Genomic DNA, 23,403 nt, shown 5'->3' on the forward strand with positions numbered 1-23,403 from the left:
AACACGGTGAAACACCGCGGGCTTTTAAAGACATTTTTGTTTGTTTGTTTTTATTTTATTTGCGGCTTCTGTATAAAAACTAGCGGTTTAATTTCTACACAAACACGCTTTTGAATTGCCGCCAGCTAAATATTAAGATCGGGATGAAAGCGTAAGATGATGGTAAAAACACTTTAGCTGCCCTAGTTAACTTAACAACTTGGTACATAACGTTAAAAAAATGAAAATGATTGTGATACAGGATGATTAGCTAACTATTTTTTTTTTTTTTAGATCTCGTAAACATATGAAAATACGGGATTAAGAAAAGAATTTCCTAATCGTAGACACTGTTGGCTTTTCTCAGTCACTGAAGAAATTTATTTGAACATTTTAACGGACAGTTTGGGTGATGAATTGCCCACCAAGGACGTTCTACCTTGGACAGCATCCTATAACGAAGAAAAATGGGTAAGAAAAACCACCAGTGTCCAGCAACTTACTTTAAAAATGCTTCCATCTGTAACCGATTATTCCGATCACTTATGTGAATGTATTAAATCTATGGTTCTCACACTTCTTGTAGGCAGACACCCCTTTAACTGTAAAATAAATTCCACAGACCCCCTCAGTACACACACACACACACACACACACACACACACACACACACACATATATATATATATATATATATATATATATATATATATATATATATATATATATATATATATACACACATATACATATACATATATACACATATACATATACATATATATACACATGCACACACACTTATATATCTATATATATTTAATGAATACTTATATATTTATTTAATGAATACCATTTTAAAAGTGTACAATAATATTTTGGCTATTTGTTAGAGCCATAGAGCTTTCAATTCCTGTGCTTTAGTCTGACAGATACATTAAAATCAAGTCTACATTGGTTAGAGGCTACTTGTTTTTAAAGTTATTGATGTTTAGGATAAACCCGTTCAATTATATATACAAAGTATAATCATTTATATGGAAGGAGTCTCCAGTGTCAGCACTTTGAAACAGTAAGTTTTCTGTCTTCCATTAAAGGGAACTATAAACAGATTTTAAAAAGTATGATGGGTAATTTGGTAATAATTGAAAACATTGTAACTGTTGACAAATTGCTGTGGCATAAGAGGAATAAAACACTTCGGGATGTGCTGTATGTCTGGCTGGTGGTAATAACACTGCTTCCTCACACCACCCCGTTGATTATTTTCCTATAGCATCCCAACCAACAGTGTTTTATTCGTTTATCCAATTGATTACTTTCCCCCCCATAGATTGCCTTTGGATGAAAAACCAGCAACTAGACGTTCGAGCCGTCTCCATCATGCGCAGCCCTCTGAACATGGACGACAGAAGAGGGGATGCTTTAACAGCACTTCTACTATGGTAAGTGTAAATGCTTGGGTACAAATGCACTGTTGTTTCATCTTATGGTCTAAAAAAAAATCTATTTTCAGCAAAATGAGATGAAACAGTTGATGCCTGTTGATTCAACTTCAGTGAAGGATGCAGGGAATATAAAAGAGTCTAAATTGACTAAAGGAACATATGGTATGCCTGTGAAAGAACCTAAGTTACCAGAGAAAAGAGCTCACCTTTCTGAAATCAGTGAAAATGGTCATCATGAACCACAAGGACAAAGCGCAGAAAATATCAGGCCATCAGATCCAGCGCCATCATCACCCTTACTGGAAAATGGAAGAACTAAAATGCATGCAAAAAAAGCAAAGGACTGGAAGGACCTGGCACAAAGGTTGCTGTTCAGCGAAACCAAGAGCAGCAGCACAGGAAGGCAGAAGCGTGATCAGGAGTCAGAATTTGAGCATGCAACAGAAAGCTTTTCACCTCACAAAAAACTCCCAGACAACAGGCCGAAGTTGAAATTCAGAGGAGAGACATCGGCAACGGGCTCTAATGGATCTACAAACAATTCGAAGGATTACATACTGTTTAGTCCAGCACGCATGGCTGCTGCCAAAAAAAGATCTGGTTTCCATCTGCAGAAGCGGAGTCATGGGAATCTGTCAGTCTCTGTCCTCACTCCTCCACCTGGCCTGGATCTCAGCTCACTGTGTAGCTTGCCATCAGAAGCAGGTAGAATTATTGTGCACTCAACTCCATTAAACACTATGAAACAAGGAACATCCATCCATCCATCCATCCATTTTCCATACTGTTTATCACACACAGGGTCACAAGGGAACCTGGAGCCTATCCCAGGGAACTCGGGGCACAAGCCAGGGGACACCATGGACGGGGTGCCCACCCATTACAGGGCACAATCACACACACTCTTTCACACCTTATGGACAATTTGTAAATGCCAGTCAGCCTTATTAACAAGGAACAGTTTGACCAAAAGTAACTTTAAAAAACACACTTTTCTCCCAGTTGATGAGCTAAGAAATCTTTGGTGTCCTTTGATTTGCACTGACACTATCAGATTGATGTTACTAATAAATAATGTTACCAAATCATCACCAAAGCATTCCAAATCATCACACACTCATATCAAAAGACAGTTTCTAAATAAACAGTTGTAAAAATATTAAAATAGTTCCTCCCATTACAGGGCAGTTTAACACACTTTGATGAAAGCACTATCTACCCTCTTCCACGTGCATGAGCTTACACATGCCCAATATTTGATACTTTTGCAGTGATTGAAAGGAGGGTGAGAGAGTACTGTATATCACAGATGGCTGTGGCATTTTTAGGATTAAACACCATTTCCTAATGACAGCCCGAATGCTTTTCTATTGCGCCACTTTAGATTTGCACCAATTTGAATCACTTCTAATATACAATTCCAGCTTCAGTCTTTGGAACATGAGCCTTATGCCTGCCATGAGTAAGGCATAACTGTGTGCCAAGGATGAAAGCGATGTTTATAATGTCTATAAGCAATGAATTTCCCTTCTGGAATGAATAAAGTTGACTTACCTTATTTTGTCCATTTTATAGATAACTTATAAGTTATTCAGTGTTATAAACCATATAAGCAAGTGTTACCACGTTTGAGGTGAGTGTGTAATGATGTAGGTACATAATTTGGATGATGGGTAGCTGAGTGACTCAGTGGGTAGCGTCCCTGGTTTGATCCTGAGCTCGGGTTACTGTTCTCCAGTTATATCCCAGAAACACATTGGTAGGCCAACAGGTGATTCTAAGTTGCTCATTGGTGTGAATGAGTGTGTGAATGTGTGTGCATGGTGCCCTGGGGTAGATTGACCCCCCCATCCAGTGTGTGTTCCCAGGATAGGCTCCGGATCCAATGCAACCCTGACCACAATAAACTGCTTAATGAATGTTTGGGAGACGCTAAACTGATGTCTATAAGCTTGTCTTTGTTTTTTATGATTATTGTTGATGTTGGTTATTATAATAATAATAATAATAATAATAATTATTATTATTATTGTTCCCAAAACAGGGCACAGCATCCACATGGTGATTCCTGCTGATCAATCAGACAAGCTGCTGCTCTCCAGCTGGGGTCTGCCCAAACCTGTGTTGGAGACGTACCAGAGTTTGGGGGTGAAGCAGATGTTTGAGTGGCAGGCTGAATGTCTCACTCTGGGCAAAGTGTTGGAGGGAAGCAATTTGGTGTACTCGGGTAATTCAACTTTTCTGTCTGCAACAGCTACTTAATAGAATATTTGTCTGGAGCAACTGCTGAAGACCTCATTAAATCACAGTAACCTGAGATGAACATAAATAAGCATCAGATTCAACAAAATTATTTTGGTAAACACAACGTTACATGGTCTCCACTTTTATATAGCGACTTTTAACCTTAGCGGTTCTACAAAGCGCTTAACACCATTTCTCATTCACCCATTCACACACACACATACACACACACACACTCACACTAGCCTGTTATTGCGAGCAGCTTGGGGTTCAATGTCTTGCCCAAGGCCACTTTGGCATGTGGAAGCATTTGGTTCAGAGATCGAACTGCTAACCCTGCGATTAGTGGACAACCTGCTCGATCACCTTAACCACAGCCCCCCCAAACAATGAACAATATTTATTCTTCTTTATTTTCTTGATCTAATCAAATTTCTTATTCAGTCAAAGACTTTCATTTATAAACTATTTATAAAGTTTTTTTTTCATCGAACAACATTTAAAATGAACCACTCACATTGAAGCACATTGTAGATGATAAGATTTAAGGGATTAGTGCAGAAGGATAAACAATTAAAAAATATATATATTTAGGTTATACATACTTTATAGTCTCATGGAGCCAGATCTTTAATGAGAATAATTTTACTCTGCACATGCAACACACACGCTCAGTTTTATATGGTGACTTTTATCCATCCTGGATACTTTATTCTTTTGGTCGGCCAATGTGGAAAATGTTACCACCCATACTTTAAGCATTTTAGCACTTCCTGTTCCATCGTCCAATTGTCAATGAGTTTTTTGAATGGGTTTTTGTTTAAATGCCTGAAATAAGGTCTATGGGTAACACAAGCTCAAGATATTTTTACGTTTTATTCTATGGCATAAAATACATCAGCTTTTATGTGTCTTGGAAAAGGCAGTTTCTACCAAGTGGCTAAATGAGAGTACAGAGGTTGTCGGGACATTAAACGTCATCAAGCCAAACAGGAAAACTCTACTACATCTAGTACAGCCTCGTTGTGTTTATACTATTCCAACTCAAACTTTCCAATTTTTAGATTGATCAATGTATTGTATTTTCCATTTGTAGTGTTTTTTAAATAAAGATTGAAAGATTTATCAGAAGCTTAGTGGTGGTGAAGTTGAAGTCATGCGACCGTGGTGTAGTTTGTTTCTAGCATAACTTTAGCTTTTTACTTCTGCCGATTGTATTTAAGCTTCACAATTCATAAAAGTTATGTATTTTCTGCAATAATCCAAATTCCAGTGGAATAATCCTGTCGCCTTTTTGTCTCTGGAGCCAGGGTGATGCTAATGTCCGGGTTGGCCTAGAAAAATACGTCATCCCATCCCTGTAGTAATGTAGTCATTTTCACTGATTGAGATTTACTGTGTAAGAAATCCAGATTTACAGTTTAAATATTGTATAATGCACCAACCATGAAAAATGCACTGTATGCTATTTTGTGGTGCTGTTGAGTGGGATTCACCACAGCTTTTTTTTACCTACTAGTTACTGTTTCTGTAGTAAATCATTTCACAAGAAGAAAAAGGAAGTTCCATGTCAGTGTGACTGAACACTGTGTATGGCAGTGTAATATTATATGAGAAGGCTAACATCATTATATCACGCCAGCCTGTGTCTTACACATTGTGAACACTGACTGTTACTCCATCGTTCCTCAATATGAAGCTTTTAATGTTGAGAAATATTAGAGCATTGCTGTGGTACACATAATACTTGCTGACCTTGCTGTCCTTTTTTACTTTCAGCCCCAACGAGTGCTGGGAAAACACTGGTTTCTGAGTTATTAATCTTAAAAAGAGTTTTGGAGACTAGACGTAAGGCCATATTCATCCTCCCGTTTGTTTCTGTCGCCAGAGAGAAAATGTTTTATCTACAGGTTGGTTTACATCCTCAAAAGTGTTCACCATAGCCATCACACCCACATACCGAGAACTCTTGTCTAGATAGTTTAGATTTTTTTTTCTCGCCAATACATAATACATGCCAATTAATGTTAATTAATGAACACTGTCTAAAGAGTTTGCATTTGTGCTTGTTTTCAGACTGTGTTTCAGGAGGCAGGGGTGCGAGTTGAAGGCTATATGGGAAGCACTTCAGCCGCTGGTGGCTTCTCTGCACTCGATGTGGCTGTATGTACAATAGAGAAAGCCAATGGGCTCATCAACAGGCTCATTGAAGAGGACAGAATGGATTTACTTGGTAATTTATGTTCTAGTTGCTGTATGCATTATGTCTTATGTGCTTTGTGATATTGATGCATAAGGTTCCATTTTTTTTGCCCTCTTAGGGATTGTCGTGGTAGATGAGCTGCACATGCTTGGTGACTCCGGCCGTGGATATTTGTTGGAGCTCTTGCTGACTAAAATCAAGTACATTGCAAAGAAAACAGGAGAGAAGTATGTCACTGTTTAAATATCACACTGGTATTTCTAGCTATGCTGGAAGACCTGATCCACGACCACCATAGAATAATGTTTATCTTAAATGGTATATGGCGCACTTATATAGCGCTTTTATCCAAAGCGCTTTACACTGTCTCATTCACCCATTCACACACACTCACACACACTCACACACCAATGGTAGCAGAGCTGCCATGCAAGGCGCTAACTTGCCATTGGAAACAATTTGGGGTTCAGCGTCTTGCCCAAGGACACTTCGTTATGTGGAGTCACGTGGGCCAGGAATCGAACCGCCAACCCCACGGTTAGTGAACGACTCGCTCTACCACCTGAGCCATGGCCGCCCCAATGTTACTTAAAGAATTATGGATTTAAGAGCTTTAAGTGATAGTTTAACAAAAAAAAAACCAGTACGTTTGTGTCCGATAAAGCTTGGAAGGTGAAAATTGGGCTGATTTCCCAATCAACGAAAATTTTTTATGATACAGGGCGAAAAAAAATTAGACAAACGGGATGTGATGATGAAGATAAGAAAAGAAAATATAAATTAAGCAGTCAAGATAAACAAACTTGTAGGTGAACTAAGTACAAACATAATTCTATACCACATATTGCCCAGACAGTGATGTAGAGGTAAAAAATTCTGTGCCTGGGATGGAGAGAGGTAATCATCCAAATCGAATTGCAGAGTGTGTTCGTATGCTTGAAAAGGCTTCCAGATTTCAGAGAATGGTGTATTGGGTTTATAGAGGGAATATAAAATTTTCTGAAGTCTAATGAAATACAAGGCATCCTTTATCCAACGAGAATGTGATTGTGGGTGAGGGTTTTTCCAGTTAAGCAAGATTTGCTGCCTGGCCAGTAATGTGAGAAAAGCAATAAAGTCAGCGAAATGGCATGGTCATGAATAATCAGTGGGCAAGACACCAAACAGCCCAGTGGTCAGATAGATGGGTAGGGTAGATTATTAGAAGAGGAAATGGCTGAGTTAGTTGAAAACTGAAAAGCAGAATGAAGAGAGGGCAGGGAAGGAGCAGAGCATATGTATTAAAGTAGCGTGGTTGGAGTGACACCTATCAGTCAGGATTAATGGCAGGTCTCTTTGTCTATTTCTGTGTTAAGGTCTTGGGACCAAATAATGCGAAGAGAGTCATTGGATAAAGTCTGAGGAGAGAAAATTGCACTATATAGCCTTGAAATAGACATTCTGGAGCAAAGGTCGGCACTTCGAATAGTGTCTACTTCAGAGGGTGGAGTTTTATCAGGGATATTTGGAAAATTTTGTGCATAAAATCGTGTCGTATCTGTAAATATCTATGAAAAAAAGTGATTTTTGGTAATGTTAAATGAATACGTTAACTGGGAAAGGGAGACAAAGGTTTAATCGATATACAGGTCTGCAAAGGAGACAACCCCATGCTCCATCCAAGAGGCAAAGTCACCATCCAAGGTGGAGGGAGGGAATAAAGCCTTGGAGTATAAGGGAGATGACAAGGGGGAGGCCTGAAGCCCATATATGCATACATTTTAAATTCTGGAAGAAAATCCATAAATTATTTCCTACAAGGGTAATCAGACAAACGGTTGAGAAAATCTATTTGAGAGGTGAAATGTCTTCTGACAGCTCTATTGCAAAGACATTTGAATTCAAATATAAATGCTAATGTAATTTAAACTCTGTACTGTAAGAGTAAGATTCAAGATATCTGGATTAAGGTTATATAAAAATAAGTCCAAAATATGATCCCAATTTTAGAGCTACCAATCACATGAGAGGTGTATGATGTGTATACAAGTTTATGATGTGTATACGGAATACATCGTTATATATTTAAATCTCAACATTGGATTGTTGCACTCCTATGTAATAATGATTTAGGTAGTGTTACATGTAACCCGTTTCCCCCTCTTTTAGGTGCTCTGATAAAAGCTCCACTGATGGTGTACAGATTGTGGGAATGAGTGCCACTTTGCCAAACTTGGATCTCCTCGCCTGCTGGCTAGATGCTGAATTGTACCATACAGATTACCGTCCTGTGCCACTGATGGAGTGGGTCAAGATTGGTGCTAACATATACGATGGCTCCATGAATCTTGTCAGGCCTTTCACTCCTGCTCTTCTTGTTAAGGTCAGGATTTACCACAGCATTGATGAACACACTTCATTGATGTATACATTGATGTATATATGTTTTTCTGTCTTCAGGGTGATGATGACCACATTGTGAGCCTCTGCTTTGAGACAGTGCAGGCTGGTCACGCAGCGCTGCTCTTCTGTCCCTCTAAGAACTGGTGTGAAAAGCTGGCGGACAGCATTGCCAGGGAGTTTTACAACCTTCACCACCTTGGTTTGTACACTGACCTGCTCTGAATGAAATATTAAAAACCTTAAAGACTTTAAAACCTAAAAAACCCTCTAATCTATTGCTGGTGTATATGTATTCTATCTTACATGTATTTTAGCGCTCCTGTCCCATTAACCTAGGCTTCGTCCTCAGATTATGTGACTTAGCATCTTTTCGTCTCATTGATTGCTAATGTAGACAATATTAATGGAAGTGTTATTTTTACTTATGACTGTTGGTGATGCTATTGCACTAGTTTTCACCTTTATGCCATTTGCTAACAGCAAGCAAGACAATGTGGATGTCAAAAATGTAGTCTTATTTTTATGTTGTTTTTTTTTTTCCTTGAATAAGAGGGATGGCTTAACCTGCCAGTCAAGATTCCATTGGATAAGATTTAAAAAAAAAAAAAATGGAGTAGGTTTCATTAAAGAAATTGAGCCAAGAAACATTACGTTTCATGTTGAGAAAAGCAGCAAGTTTTTGTATGTATTAAAACCAAATAAAATCATTTATTATTATTATTATTATTTTAGAGAATCAGTCAGAATCTGAAGTGCACTCTGTATCTCTGAACCTTGAGGGTCTCCAGGATGTTGTGGCACAGTTAAAACGCACGCCTGCAGGCCTTGATGAAATCCTGAAGCGCACGGTTCTATGGGGTGTTGCCTTCCACCATGCAGGTATCTGGAGTTTATACTGCCCATCATTAGCATCAGAACATAGTGAAATGTCCAATATGCCATAGTCTGTGATTCTCAGGTCTGAGTGCTCCTTAAGTTTATAAATGAACAATAATAATACAATGAACAGTTTTAAACAGTAACTATAATAATAATAATTATTATAATAATAAATAGTTATTAATAAGTCAAATTAAATTTTTCATGTTGTGAAGAAGGAAATTAGAGCTGCACGATTAACTGTGGTCATCATTTTTGTCTTTCCACATTCCAGTATAATCTAAAATATTTCAAACTGCAGTATTGGTTAGCATGAATAGCTAATATGTCCAAGTTGTCTTTTGTTGTTTCTTGGTTTTTCCTTTCCCCATTTGTTTTTCTTTCTTTCTTTCCTTCCTTCCGTCCTTCCATCTCTCCGGGTACAGTCTTTTTATATTCCATGACTGACACATTTCAAGGAATGTAAAGTATGTTTATGATGTTCAGTATGTATGAATGGGCTTTCTTTCCTTATTTCATTCTTTTATTTTTGTTAATTTCTTTTCTTTTCCTTCTTTGTCTTTCCGTCACTTCTTTCTTCTGGGTCTAATCGTTTTCCTATTTAGCATTTAAACCATTAGTCACTCAATTGATTGATTAACAGTATTCCTTGATTGACACATTTGAAGGAGTGTATATTTATAATGTTCAGTATGTAGAGATGGGCTGTTTTAATGGGCTGTTTTAGTAGATTTAAAATGAGTCTAATTTGGCTGAATAATTGTGATTTCTTTATGTTCATCACAATTTTCGATTTAGGTCTGACATTTGATGAGCGGGACATCCTGGAGGGTGCTTTTCGCCAGGGCTTCCTTAGGGTCCTGGTTGCCACCTCCACTTTGTCCTCTGGTGTAAATCTGCCTGCACGCCGTGTGATCATCAGAACCCCAGTGTTTAACGGACATCTGCTGGACATACTGACGTACAAACAGATGGTGGGACGAGCAGGACGTAAAGGAGTGGACACTGTTGGTAAGTCCTGTTTTTTTTCATATACATTTTTTTAAGTAATCAAATCTAAGGACATATAGGTATTTCCTATATCCAGATGAGTGCTTGAAATATATTATTCTTCTAAATTTTGTCTCAGGTGAGAGTGTCCTGGTGTGTAAGGAGTCTGAACGCATGAAGGGCATGAGTTTAATCCAAGGCTCCCTAAAGCCTATCAGCAGCTGTCTGGTGAAGCGTGAAGGAGAGGAAGTCACTACCAGCATGCTCCGAGCCATCCTGGAGGTTACAGCAACAATACTACCTATTAACCGTATTTATGCACTGCCTTTTAATGAATTACATTTTAAACTGCAGTTAAAAGTAGTTTATGATATGTGCAAAGGATGTAGCATGACAAAAATAGGAACAATGAAACTGAGAAAAGAAATTGTATTATTGGACAAGGCATTTTCATTTGAGATTGTTTAAACTACTTCTAAAACAACACTTCAAAGCCCTCTCTTGGTGTAGTTTTCTTGCCCTGTTAGTGTTCCTTTTTTTTTTTCTCAATCCCTCTCTCAGTTATGGAAGAAATCTCTCTGTAAGTTCACCATCGATTTTCCATACCGCTTATCCTACCCAGGGTCGTGGAGGAGCCTGGAGCTTATCCCAGGGTACTCGGGGCACAAAGCAGGGGACACACTCTAGGCTCTGGATAGGGTACCACCCCATTTCAGAACACAAATGCATACACGTTCACACACTATGAGCAGTTTGGAAATGCCAATCAGACTACAACGCATTTCTTTGAACTGGGATAGGAAGCCAGATTACCCAGAGGAAACCCCCCAAAATACGGGAAAAAGTCCCCAACCCCAGAGGTGTGAGACAAAAGTGCAGAGTCATGTCATTATGTAACAATGTTTATGTCTAAAACCATACACGTTACTTTATACTAAGTAGCTTATGTAGGTAAGTGTATTTGTGACAGTAATGCTAAAGTGATTTTGATATTTTCCGCTACCATAATTATACTTTACCAAATAGGTAGGTTAGCAAAATATTGTAATGCTGAAATAGAACACTGAGTGTAAACGCATTAACAAATCAGACTAATGCAGAAATATAATGTAACTACATTATATTACATAAGTTGCAGCAAAAATAAATTTATAGTCTTGTGTTAAATTTTTTTTTTTTTATAAATTAAAGCTGTGTATCGCAGAACACCAAGTTCCCAAGTACCCCGGACAACAAATATGTCACGTGTAATATCTTTGTTAATACTTGGTTATTCCTCCTCTCACATGAATCACAACACCAAACTTGTGAGGTAACTTCTATTTGTAGGTGTCTATCTACCAAATATTCCTACAAGCTTTCTATGAGATTGAGGTCTAGTGTTTTTGTAGGTCAGTTCGAGTGTCCCAGTGTTCTCTCTACAATTGTACAGTCTTGGAATGTGCATGTGTGTATTTTGTCCTGTTTGGACATTAAGCACAAAAGGCAAGTCAGAGTATAACCATCCGCATTTATGCAAAGTTATATTTCTCAGGTGCACAAACTAATGACATTGCATAGTTAGGTGCTGCTATTGATGGATGTGACATTTTATTTATTTCCTTAGGACTGCTCATTCAAATAAATTTTCATCACTGTAAACCTCTTGTCTCTTCTATTATAAGATCATAGTGGGTGAAGTTGCCAGCACACCAGAGGAGGTGAGGATGTATGCGTCATGCACTCTGCTGGCAGCCAGCATGGCGTCTGATCAACCTGATCAGCCCGGAGCAGCTCGAAGTCTTGGAGCCATTGAAGCCTGCATGGATTGGCTGATGGATAACGAGTTTATTCATATCCAAAAGGAAGGAGATGGTGAGGAGACATTGAGGTACAGTAGATTTCACATAGTTTGCCTGTCAACATTGTACAACTGTGCAGTTCTCTTGCAGAGGAGAAATATTGTCCTTCTCATCTGGGTTCTGCCACACTGTCATCATCTCTGTCACCACAAGAAGCTCTGGGGATTTTTGCAGACCTACAAAGAGCAATGAAAGGCTTTGTTCTCGAAAATGATCTCCACATACTTTACCAGGTAGAGATCAACTCAGTCTCACACTTGACTATACTGGATGATTTAAAGTAGCCATTTTTAATTTTTAGGGTCCTAAAAGTTAAAAAGTGTTAATTTCCCCTATGTATGGAGACTTTTGGGACACCCTGTATTGTAGCTTTGAAACTGCATGGTTATTACAGGTCTAAAACAGTACAAACTGAACCTTTAAGAAAAAACTACAGACATAAGGCCATACTTTTTAATTTTTATTTTATCTCTCGATCTCAAATAAATCTTAACCTATTCTTGTGACCCAGAGATTAAAATGAATATTATGAATGTTGAATATTGAATGAATGTTATGTTATATTTTCCCCTCAATTCGTCCAAATCATACGAAAATTATCAACTGGGGAGGGTGAAGGCTAATATGCGAACCCAGCCAAGCATGTCTTTTTGAACTGCTGTTCAGAGCACAAGACAGTGTAGCATATTCAGAGGAATGAGCTGTCCACCCACTTCCGCATACATGAGCTCAAAGATGCTCACAAAATTGCTAGTGTGACTGTGATTGAGAGTGTGCCACCTCTCCCATCAGTGACATCATTGAGATTCAAACTCTAAATGTCCAAAATGTTAATACAGCGTGTTGTATAACATCAATATTTCAAACCAAATAATAAAAATATTAATTAAAGTACCTGTCTACTGGGTGTCCACTGACAGCAACAAATTTTTTTTCAGTGTTAGTAGTAATGACTTGCTAGATGGTTTATACCATCTGTCCATATTGTACATGCATAGCAAAAGAGATAGAATTTGTTAACATTAGTTACCATTATCTGTCTAGCATAGTTTCTGAGTGGTAATTCAACATCTAGGTGATTGAGATATTAAAAATATTGTTCCAGAAATTTCTTCCTACATTGTTCCCTGGTATCATTTCACTTTTAGATGTCTTAATTTCCGAACAGATATGTAATGAGGTCAAGTTTAAAAGGCTGATCTATGACGCATCTACAAGCCTAATAGTTCAATTTGTCATTTATTGTACCAGTTTTAAAAGCGTAGAACAGGTTTATGAATTGATGTTCGTCTATTTCTCAGATAACGCCAGTATATGTCGACTGGACAACAATAGACTGGTACCAGTTCTTCTGTCTGTGGGAGCAGCTGCCTTCTGCAATGAAGCGAGTTGCAGATATGGTGGGAATTCAGGAAGGCTTTCTGGCACGTTCTGTCAGTGGGAAATTAATTGCCAAAACCGAAAAACAGCGTAGACAGATGGCCATTCACAAACGGTAATATCACATTTCTGAACTTTTTTAAATGTAGGATTCTTAAACAAAATTGTTAAATACTCCTATTTGACTAGTCATATTTGTCTGCTTTGAGTGATGTATTCTGGTATTTTCTACTTTGGAATACATGAATGAAATACTTTTTTTCTTAGACAGATATTGGGGAAAAGTTGCTAGGAGGATTTGCCTTGAATTTTACAAAAATATTCTGAAATAAATGTAAGGTAGTACAATCACTCCCGTTTTGATGTGTCTGTGTAGTTTTTTCACCACGCTTGTATTGTTTGATCTGGTCAACGAGGAACCTCTGGGAGCTGTGGCAAAGAAGTACGGCTGTAGCCGAGGACAGCTGCAGTCACTTCAGCAGTCAGCCTCCACCTACGCAGGTTTCCCTCTACTATGCAATACTTTGTATGGAGATTATAAGAACAGAATTTGTGTCTGGCAGTGTTTAACATTACTCTGAATGGCAGGTATGGTTACAGTTTTCTGTAATCGACTCGGATGGCACAACCTTGAGCTCCTGCTGTCGCAGTTCCAAAGTCGTTTGAGCTTCGGAGTGCAGCGAGAGCTGTGTGATCTGGTTCGTATTTCTTTGCTGAACGCCCAGAGAGCACGAGCGCTCTACAGTGCTGGGTTGGTTGCTGTGGCTGAGGTCGCACGGGCAAACATTACTGATGTGGAAAAAGCCTTGAGGAAAGCCGTTCCTTTCAAAAGGTACAGTAACTTGTATTACTCATGTTACAGAGACCGAGTGTTGGTGTTGTTGCTGGGGAACTGGCAAACCATTTTAAAAACTAAAGTTTAGTAATAAATGTTGTGAAAACAGCTGTGAAGTTTTTTTTTTTTTTTTTTTGGTTTTGAGAACATATTTAAGCAGCAAGTGCATTCATGATGAGAGAAGAACGTTTATTGATTTTATCCGTTTAGTCTGACTGTGCACCATCTTTTTCTCTGTAAAAATGCTCAGAAATATTCAAGATTAAACCCTGGCTCTAAAACTAGCACTGACGCCTTGTTTTAATCATCGTGGCACTTTAAAATGTCAACCCGTATATTTAAATGATGACTAACTGCTTACGATTTCTCTAACGATAGTTCTCGGCAGGCAGTGGATGAGAGCGAAGAGGAGGCTCAGGAACGCAGAAGCATGCGCTGTATATGGGTCAGCGGGAAAAAAGCCTTGACTGAGAGTGAGGCTGCGCAGCAGATCGTCTTGGAGGCCAGGCTGCTCCTCCAGCAGGACCTGGCCATTCTTGGTGTGGAATGGAACCCCAACTCCGGCTCGCCAGAGGCTAGAACAAATTCTTCTGACGAATCAACAGATTCTAGTTTACAGTTTCCATCTAAGGTTTCATCCAACAAGAAGAATGTTAGGACTGAGAAATTGAGGAAGGTCATAAAAGGACAACGTATACAAGCTGATCAAAATCCTCCATCTGAAAATGCTCAAAGACATACAAACCCAAAAAGTTCCACTGCAAATCTAGAAAACACTATGGACACTGAACAGCAATCTAATGCATTACACAAAGTACTCAAATCTATAAGTGCTAAAGACAAAATAGGTCAGAATGGCTGCGACACTACTAAGATATCATCAGGAATTCTGGCACACTGCAGCCACAGTTCTGATTTACATTTCAATTCTACTTCATGCAATGACCAGCGTTCTGCAAGCCCACTATCTAAACGTAGAAGGGTGGAAGATGATGAAATCAAGGTTGATTCTGGGGTCAGAGTAACTGAAGTAGGAAAACCCTGTCCAGTAACAGATGCAGAAGTTAGGCAAACATCAACTGCTTCTTTGAATAAGTGCTATTCTGAATTAAGCACTGGAAAAACAGTGGAAGTTACTAAACCACAAAGCACAGCATTATACCACAACCATAAGCCAGAGACATCTATTCCATTTCATCTTGGGGAGACACCAACGTTAACTAGACAGCCCCACTTTCCATCTAGTGAGAAAACACTCGCAGATAACACAAAAAATGAATATCGTGGTTTAAATGAGATCAGCAGGATGACTGTGTATGAAAAGGTAACTCAACAGGGGACACACACTGACTGTAACAAGAATGAGTCAAAAGGAAATGAGAAACGGGAGGAAATGAGAAGGCAACCTAGTACTAGTACTTCTGTGGACTTCCTGGTAAGCTCAGATATAAAGTGCAGAGTTGCGTCTCCAGATTTGTACATGGGGGATTTGGAAGAATTTAGCGATAGTTTTCAGCTTGACACTCAGACTGAAAGAATGTTGCTCCCAGAGGACAAATTACCTCATAGTAATGGCAATTCAAAAGCTAATCATGAATTTAGGACTGCACACAGTTATGTTGGGACAGGCCAAATCTCTCATTCTGAAAATGAAAATCTAGTCCCAGAGAAGAGGCATGAACAGAAAAATAACAAAGACCCAAACAGTGGAGCATCACTAGTTTCTGATAATATTCCAAATGAATTGCCTTCAGTTAAAGCCAAACCAAAGTACAACATTTCACTGACAGACAGCCAAATGGAGAACCTTCTCAATTTCACAAACCAAACAACCGAATCATGTGAAATGCACTTACAATCAAAACCCCAAGGCCAAACAGACAATTCAGACACTGTGACAAAAGAGATACCTGAAGGTATTGTGGACAACAGTCCCAATAGAAGCAGCAGTTTTCTCTTTGATAGTCTGTATGACAGCTCCATCTTGGAGGCCATGGAGGACGAGGCAGGATTTGCTGAAGAATCTGAAAGAGACAAAGCTGTAGATGCAAATACAAGTTCACGTGCTCCAACCGTGGCCTTAAATGAGGAGAACAAAATAGTAGTGGGAATAGATGAACAAGAAGCAGTACAGTGGGGCGAATCTTCTTTTAACCTGTCAGAATGGGGCGATTCATTACTTATAGGAGAACACTATCTGGAGAAGCGGAACAGTGATTTTAAGATCTGTACTGGACCAAAAGATAGCTCGAGTGAATCAGAAAAGCCCTGTTACACAGATGATGTGTCTGAGATACAAGTGTCGCAAAGCAGCGTGCCTCATTCCAAAAGTGCCACCGATACTTCTTATCATCTGAGCCCAGGAATGCAAGACATTTTCGATAAGTGGTCTGACCAGTTTTCAACCTTCCATGAACCTCCAGAGCAAACACTTGCAAGTGTGATGGAACAGAAGGTGGAGTCTGAATTTGAGCCTGAAAATGCAAATCAAAGAGGCTCATTCTCCGAGGTTTTACATATAGTTAAACCAAATTCAGTGAACCGTGATCTTATTCCTCCTACACCAGTATGTGAGCCTGTCACACCTCGAGTCAAAATGACAACTTCAGCTGTACACTCGCCTCTAAATCACCAAAATCACATCGAGTCTAGATTAAATTCATCTCCAAATTCTGGCCCAGAGGATAATCAGAAACTCTGTGAGGAACTGAAGGCCTCATCACAGTTAGAAACATCCCAGACTGATGAAGGCTTTTCACTTCGGCTTTCTGAGGACGCCTCTATCTCTGGCTCCAACTTTAGCAGTCCAGAATCCTTCTCTATTATTGATGTAGCAAGTGATAAAAGACTTTTCGAAACATTTGTAAAGGAGTGGGAAAAAAAGAAGAGATTTTCTCTGGCTGTTGCCTGTGAGAGGAAAGATGGCACAGCGCAACCTGAATCGGTTATAGGGAGCAAATTTAACAAAGGTAATTTGTATAAGTTGTTAAAATTGAGCATGCTGTGCTGAGTTTATCAGATAATGTTGTTTCTACCACAGCAACAATTAATTCTATGAGGCAAATCATAGGTTTAAACGTTAGTATTTTTATAGTAACAACTTGCAAGTAGCTATGTTTCCATCCACATGCTTTTATCCGAATTTTGGCATATCGTATAAAAAAACACTGGATGGAAACACCAAATAAGAATAAAATTTCCAAAATGTGCATAAAAAAACCTCATGTACTCGATTGACAAAACCCCTCGAGTGTCTTATTCATTACTTAATGTTTTATGTTTAAAGCAACTACCCCAATGAGGACCAAAAGAAGAGATGGCTTTGCTATTAAAGGACATGAGAATCTAATTGTAACAGGCTTATCTATATGCTGGGGAGGAAAGGATGCGTATTATGTATCACTACAACAGGAACAAGCAGACATGGGTACTAAATGCACCTTTTCACTTTCAACTTTTCTTCTCACAGTATTTGAATCACATTTATTAAACCCTGTGTCAAACTGGTATTTTTCCAGCAGATATAAGTGCAAGCTTAGCACCACCTCCACTTGATAAAAATCTGGCAGTGGGAGAGAGAATGAAGAGCATTCAGGCCTGTGTGACAAGGTCCACTTCTGGTGCTGAGGGTGTGACTGTTGCCTATGACTATATTCAGGTGTATAAGACTCTAGTCCTGGCATGCGGACTTTCAATAAGAGGTGTATTTGAGGACCCTAAGGTGAGCAGTTCAGCAAATGTCATCTATGTGCCTTAGATATCAAACAATGATTTCATATCAATATGATTATACCACGGTGATGATGAATTCTCAAATCTGATTGGTCGTAAGGTGCTGATGAATTTTCTATAACAGCGGCTCTGACAATCGTTGAATAATAATTCAAATCACAGGTTAATTTTAATGCACTCATTCTAATGGACTTGCAGATGCTCAATATAATCGAAGGCTAATAACAAACAGATTAAAACCTGCTAATTAACATAAAAGTCAGTGGAAAAGCATTGGTAAAGCCCCAAAGTTTTGTGACACATCAATGTCTTGCCCTTTCCAGTTTCTCATTAATGGTGACAAATGGTGTGAGGAAATGACTGTTTACAGCTGATGTAATCTAAGTGATTACAGGAACAAACTAAATGTAACAATAAATGTATCCAAACTGTCGTCCTTAATTATTAAGATGTGTTTATTGGTGAATTGCTGCGGTACAAGAGAAATAAAACATTTGGATTTGTTGCTATTGGAAAATAATTAACTTCAGAGTGGTGAAGGGCTTCTGTTCACTTTCACTGTCTGCAACTTATTACACCGTTGTTGATTTATCTTCCTATAATAGCACCCTGAAGTGTTTTATTCTTTACCTTGTGAAACTATGTAAGGAAATGTTTACATTTAATTACCTTGCCTGTCATTTTGTGCATCCTCTGAAATAGTTTTGCTAATTTTAGGTTGCGTGTTGGCTTCTGGATCCAGGCTCCAAGGAGCGCACCCTTCACAACATGGTGACAAACTTTACTCCGCTGGATCTGCCCTTGTTGGAAGGAATTAGCCCGGGACAGGGTGTGGAAAGTTTGGGAATATATGGAGACGCAAGTCATTCTGGTCGATACAGAGCAGCCATCGAGTCTGTTATTATCTTCAGAGTCATGACACAACTCAATGTGCTTATGGAAAAAGATGGTTTCTTAGGTGCTTATCACAGATATTATGTCTTGTTACAGTTATGATAGTTGGTGTAGTAATCGTGTAGTTATTGAATTACTTATATGAAAATTCTTTGATTGTCAGATGTATTCCAGCGAGTAGAGATGCCCACTCAGTACTGCTTGGCTCTCTTGGAGCTGAACGGTATTGGGTTTAGCGTCGCGGAATGTGAAGCTCAGAAACATGTGATGCAGGCTAAACTCCGTGACCTGGAAAACAAGGCCTATCAGTTGGCTGGTCACAGCTTCTCCTTGACCAGTCCAGAGGATGTTGCTGAGGTCTGTTTCAATCTGGGCAAGCCTTATAAAATGCTGTTTGTGGACTGTGTTTTGTCTGAAATTACCATGGATATTTTCAGGGGTTTTTCTCCCACCTCTTGAACGGTTCTGTTGTGTAATTTCTAGGTCTTGTTCCTTGAACTGAAGCTACCTCCAAATGGTGATTTAAATTCCCTAAAGAATAAAAAGACTCTGGGCTACACCAGGCGGGGAGGAGCAGGTGGTCGTGTAAAACTTTCCAAACAGTTTAGCACAACGAAGGTATTTTCCACAGCTCTTTGCGATCGTCTATTCAGTTTAAACTATAAACTTTACCACACCGTTCAATCGTCCCTATAAATTGTATAATTTACAGCTGAGGTCAGAAGCTTCCCTCATTATTTTTGAATGCAAAAAATAGAAAATGTACCATTATTTTGCCATTTTTATCTACACACACACAGAAAAAGTTATTTCCAAAATTTAAAAAATAAATAAATGTGAGAGGATCCAAACGCTGTTCATGGGATATGAAAGAGGTCGGAGGAAGTGATAACAGCACACAGGTTATTAGAGAATATTTACCACCTTCAGAAAGGGAGATGCAAACTGATATTTTGTTAACATTAATATTTGACCATTTTTGTGTAGATGCATCTGTAAACCTAGCACATTAATTGTCTTGTTGCTGTAAATTACATTTCTTGGTCTTCTTTATTTAGTTCTAAAGTTATAGAAAGGTGAGTCAAATGAAAAAAAAATATTGTTTTATTATTATTGTTTTGTCTGCATTTCTCTAGAAAAAGTTTAGATTCGTTTCTCATTTGTCACACTTTTAAGGTTTCCATTTGACTCAGGCAGATTTTCACTTTTGATTTAAACAGGATGTGCTAGAAAAGCTCAAGCCATTACATCACTTACCAGGAATCATCCTCGAGTGGAGGAGGATAACAAATGCCATGACCAAGGTGGTATTTCCCCTGCAAAGAGAAAAGTGTTGGCACCCTAAACTAGAGATGGACAGAATTTACCCCGTATCTCAGTCCCACACAGCTACAGGTATGAAACATAAAAAGGAAGATTATGATTGACACATTCAGCTTTATATCTTGTATCTGTATGTTTCAACAAATTAACTAGGTTTTTTTTTTCCCTCCATTTTGTCCCTCTGTGCCTCATGTAGGGAGAGTGAGCTTTACTGAACCCAATATCCAGAATGTACCAAAAGACTTTGAAATCCAAATGCCAACTCTTATTGGAGAAAGCCAACCATCACAAAATAACATTATCTCAAGCAAAACAAGGTGAGGTTCTGTGCTCATGGCAAAAGAGAATGCAAAATAATGCATCTTTTCTACTGACTTGGACATTTTTGTGTTTTTACAAAGGGCTAAAATATCACGGACACGCCAGCAGTTGGTATCATTGATCAAAGATTCAGACAGATCCCCGGAGAAGGGGATGCCTTTTTCTGTTAGCATGAGACATGCTTTTGTTCCTTTCTCAGGTAAAAAAAAAATAATTCTTTTTTTAGGACGGATGCGTACAAACTGTTTGGCAGCCCTGATTAACCAATATGCTTCTTGTTTTAATAGGGGGATTAATTTTGGCTGCAGACTACTCCCAATTGGAGCTCCGTATCTTGGCTCACTTGTCCCGTGACAGACGGCTTCTTCAGGTCCTCAACAGTGGTGAAGATGTTTTCAAAAGCATCGCTGCAGAATGGAAGATGGTGGATCGCGAGTCAGTTGATGATTGCATGAGACAACAGGCTAAACAGGTGAGACATGGCTCTGGCCTGGGGAAGTCCCAGGGAGTTTAGATTGCTTATTAATTATGTAGGTAGTAATGTTGGTCTTGTTGGCCAAAATATGCAGTTCTTTGCCAGAATATATCTCCCTTTTTGATTCATGTGTGGGGTTCAAGTCCCTCACCAATCATCCACCTGCTTTTATCAAAGCAATGATTTCACGAGTCTATCTGAGTCTGAATAATCTTGTGGTTATTTCTGCTAGAGTGATGTCAATTGTGCAATGTTAGGACCACACCCACACAGTTCCTAGAGCGCTTTGCTGAAGTTCAAGCAGTAGTTTAATATCACAGTGGCGCCAAGTCCTCGATGCTCGATTTTGAATGGTCATGCAGCTGCAAATTACAGGTTTATATTAATATGCTCTTCTAATATATTATAATTCTGTAGTAACAGCTAATTCACAGAGACTTATTGGGTGGATGCCCCACGTATTCTAAGACTAGTAATAAATGGTAAATGGTCTGCACTTATATATTCATTTCAATTCAATTCAATTTTATTTGTATAGCGCTTTTTACAATAGACATTGTCTCAAAGCAGCTTTACAGAAATAAATAGAAATATAGCTCTTTTATCCAAAGCGCTTTACACTGTGTCTCATTCACCCATTCACACACACACATCAATGGTAGCAGAGCTGCCATGCAGGGCGCTAACTTGCCATCGGGAGCAACTTGGGGTTCAGTGTCTTGCCCAAGGACACTTCGGTATGTGCAGTCACGTGGGCCGGGAATCGAACCACCAACCCTACGATTAGTGGACAACCTGCTCTACCAGCTGAGCCACAGCCGCCCTGGTTAAAACGGTGTTTAAAAAATGTTTTGATTATAAGAAAATCTATTTGTTGATATGGTGAAGTTTTCTTTAAGTTTATTTATCATTTATGGTAGGAGTCTCCTGTGGCAGTGTTTCATAAGATTTCTGGCACAGGAAAGTCTTGTGGACAGAGCGCTTTGCAGTTTCTTAGTAGTGCTGTTTTTTTTTTTGTTTTTTTTTGGATCTTATTAACTTCAAGAGGAAAAAAAGAGAGGCTAGTGATAGAATGACTGTTATCTGTTGTCATCACATAAGCTGTTCTATCATAAACAAACTTATTGCACAGATGTTCCACAACATTAAATGTAACTATAAACAGACAAAAAGTACAAGGTGTCATTTTGTAATTAATCGTTCGTATATTGCAGTGGTGTAAGAGGAATAAAAAGCATGCCCAATACATTGCCACTACCATACATGCTACCTGACATTCTATTAAAATGTTTACGTTTTAATAGCGTTTAATAGAATGTTCGAGCAGTTAAATGAAGAAGTTGTGCTCCTGTTCCTACAGATTTGTTATGGAATAATATATGGCATGGGAGCAAAGTCATTAGGAGAGCAAATGGGTATTGATGAAAATGATGCTGCCTGTTACATTGAAACATTCAAGTCCAGATACACAGGTAATTTCCAGGCTAGTTCTCAGATTTGGAATAATTTCAATTTATATAATTGTCATTCAATTGTTTAATTTCCTCAAAGGCATACAGGCGTTTCTTCGTGAAACTGTGAAGAACTGCAGTAAAAATGGCTATGTGAAGACGTTACTTGGCAGGAAGCGGTTTCTGCCTGGAATCAAGGAGTCAAACATGTACATTAAGTCTCATGTAAGGTTCTTTATTAGACCTCTTCAAAATAATGGAAGGCAAAAAAAAAGCGAACTGTTCTTCTTGAATTTATTTTTTTCACACTTCAGGCAGAGCGACAGGCAGTGAATACAACAGTTCAGGGCTCTGCAGCAGATATCGTCAAACTGGCTACTATCAATATCCAGCGCAGACTGGAGATGGCTTTTCCTGAAGTGCTGCTGTCACATCAGCATTACCCCGGAGGGACAGGTAAATCCTCCTGTCTCTAAAGTGAAGATGATCTTGCTATCATTAGGATAGTCATGAATTATGATTTTGTTAATTTGTTAGACAATGGACGATGCAGGCCTCGGGCCAGACCTTCTCGAGGAGCCTTCTTCATACTTCAGCTACATGATGAACTCATCTATGAGGTTGCAGAGGAGGATATCATTCAGGTGTGTACTTATTTAAAAGGTTAAACCTCAAAAACTCACAAGGCTCCCAAGTCAGCAGGTTGATCACATCTTGATGCCACATTGTATAATGTGGCAAGTATAATAGGCCAAACTCTCAGGGGAGGAACAGATGGCATTATGCTCTCACCTGTCAGGCATGGGTGTCTGAGAGTGCATGTATGCATAAGAGGCAATTAGCATTTTCCTTTGAGGCATGTGACATGATAAGGGCAGCTGTTTGAAAAGATGTGGTGGTTTCATGTGGAAGCACATGCTGACCTTCACCCTCAGTGGTTGGTAACTGTTGTACGAGAGGAAGGAGCTAACTAGTGGGTGGGTGAGTGACAGTTTTTAGCAGATGACCAAAATTGGGAAGAAATAA

General features: G+C 38.9%; 1 protein-coding gene across 2 annotated transcripts in view; it reads left to right on the forward strand.

Moving 5' to 3' along the window:
• The window catches only part of polq (polymerase (DNA directed), theta), a 24,059-nt gene continuing 656 nt past the window's right edge, over positions 1-23,403 (forward strand). The window contains exons 1-31 of one of the 2 annotated variants that reach the window (XM_017492635.3): positions 1-450; positions 1,313-1,424; positions 1,496-2,132; positions 3,472-3,654; positions 5,451-5,581; positions 5,748-5,904; positions 5,993-6,101; positions 8,023-8,236; positions 8,314-8,455; positions 8,989-9,135; positions 9,934-10,146; positions 10,265-10,407; positions 11,790-11,979; positions 12,057-12,199; positions 13,268-13,461; positions 13,723-13,847; positions 13,935-14,178; positions 14,560-17,150; positions 17,468-17,608; positions 17,700-17,902; positions 18,631-18,871; positions 18,971-19,164; positions 19,291-19,425; positions 20,028-20,202; positions 20,327-20,447; positions 20,532-20,650; positions 20,739-20,923; positions 22,287-22,398; positions 22,478-22,602; positions 22,692-22,833; positions 22,915-23,021. In XM_017492635.3, coding sequence (XP_017348124.1) covers positions 392-450; positions 1,313-1,424; positions 1,496-2,132; positions 3,472-3,654; positions 5,451-5,581; positions 5,748-5,904; positions 5,993-6,101; positions 8,023-8,236; positions 8,314-8,455; positions 8,989-9,135; positions 9,934-10,146; positions 10,265-10,407; positions 11,790-11,979; positions 12,057-12,199; positions 13,268-13,461; positions 13,723-13,847; positions 13,935-14,178; positions 14,560-17,150; positions 17,468-17,608; positions 17,700-17,902; positions 18,631-18,871; positions 18,971-19,164; positions 19,291-19,425; positions 20,028-20,202; positions 20,327-20,447; positions 20,532-20,650; positions 20,739-20,923; positions 22,287-22,398; positions 22,478-22,602; positions 22,692-22,833; positions 22,915-23,021 — 7,734 coding nt within the window. In that variant the 5' untranslated portion in view covers positions 1-391. The remainder of the gene's footprint in view (positions 451-1,312; positions 1,425-1,495; positions 2,133-3,471; positions 3,655-5,450; positions 5,582-5,747; positions 5,905-5,992; positions 6,102-8,022; positions 8,237-8,313; positions 8,456-8,988; positions 9,136-9,933; positions 10,147-10,264; positions 10,408-11,789; positions 11,980-12,056; positions 12,200-13,267; positions 13,462-13,722; positions 13,848-13,934; positions 14,179-14,559; positions 17,151-17,467; positions 17,609-17,699; positions 17,903-18,630; positions 18,872-18,970; positions 19,165-19,290; positions 19,426-20,027; positions 20,203-20,326; positions 20,448-20,531; positions 20,651-20,738; positions 20,924-22,286; positions 22,399-22,477; positions 22,603-22,691; positions 22,834-22,914; positions 23,022-23,403) is intronic. The other variant, XM_017492636.3, reaches the window with a different exon arrangement.

The sequence above is a fragment of the Ictalurus punctatus genome, chromosome 18 (genome assembly GCF_001660625.3).
Source record: "Ictalurus punctatus breed USDA103 chromosome 18, Coco_2.0, whole genome shotgun sequence".
NCBI lineage: Eukaryota > Metazoa > Chordata > Actinopteri > Siluriformes > Ictaluridae > Ictalurus > Ictalurus punctatus.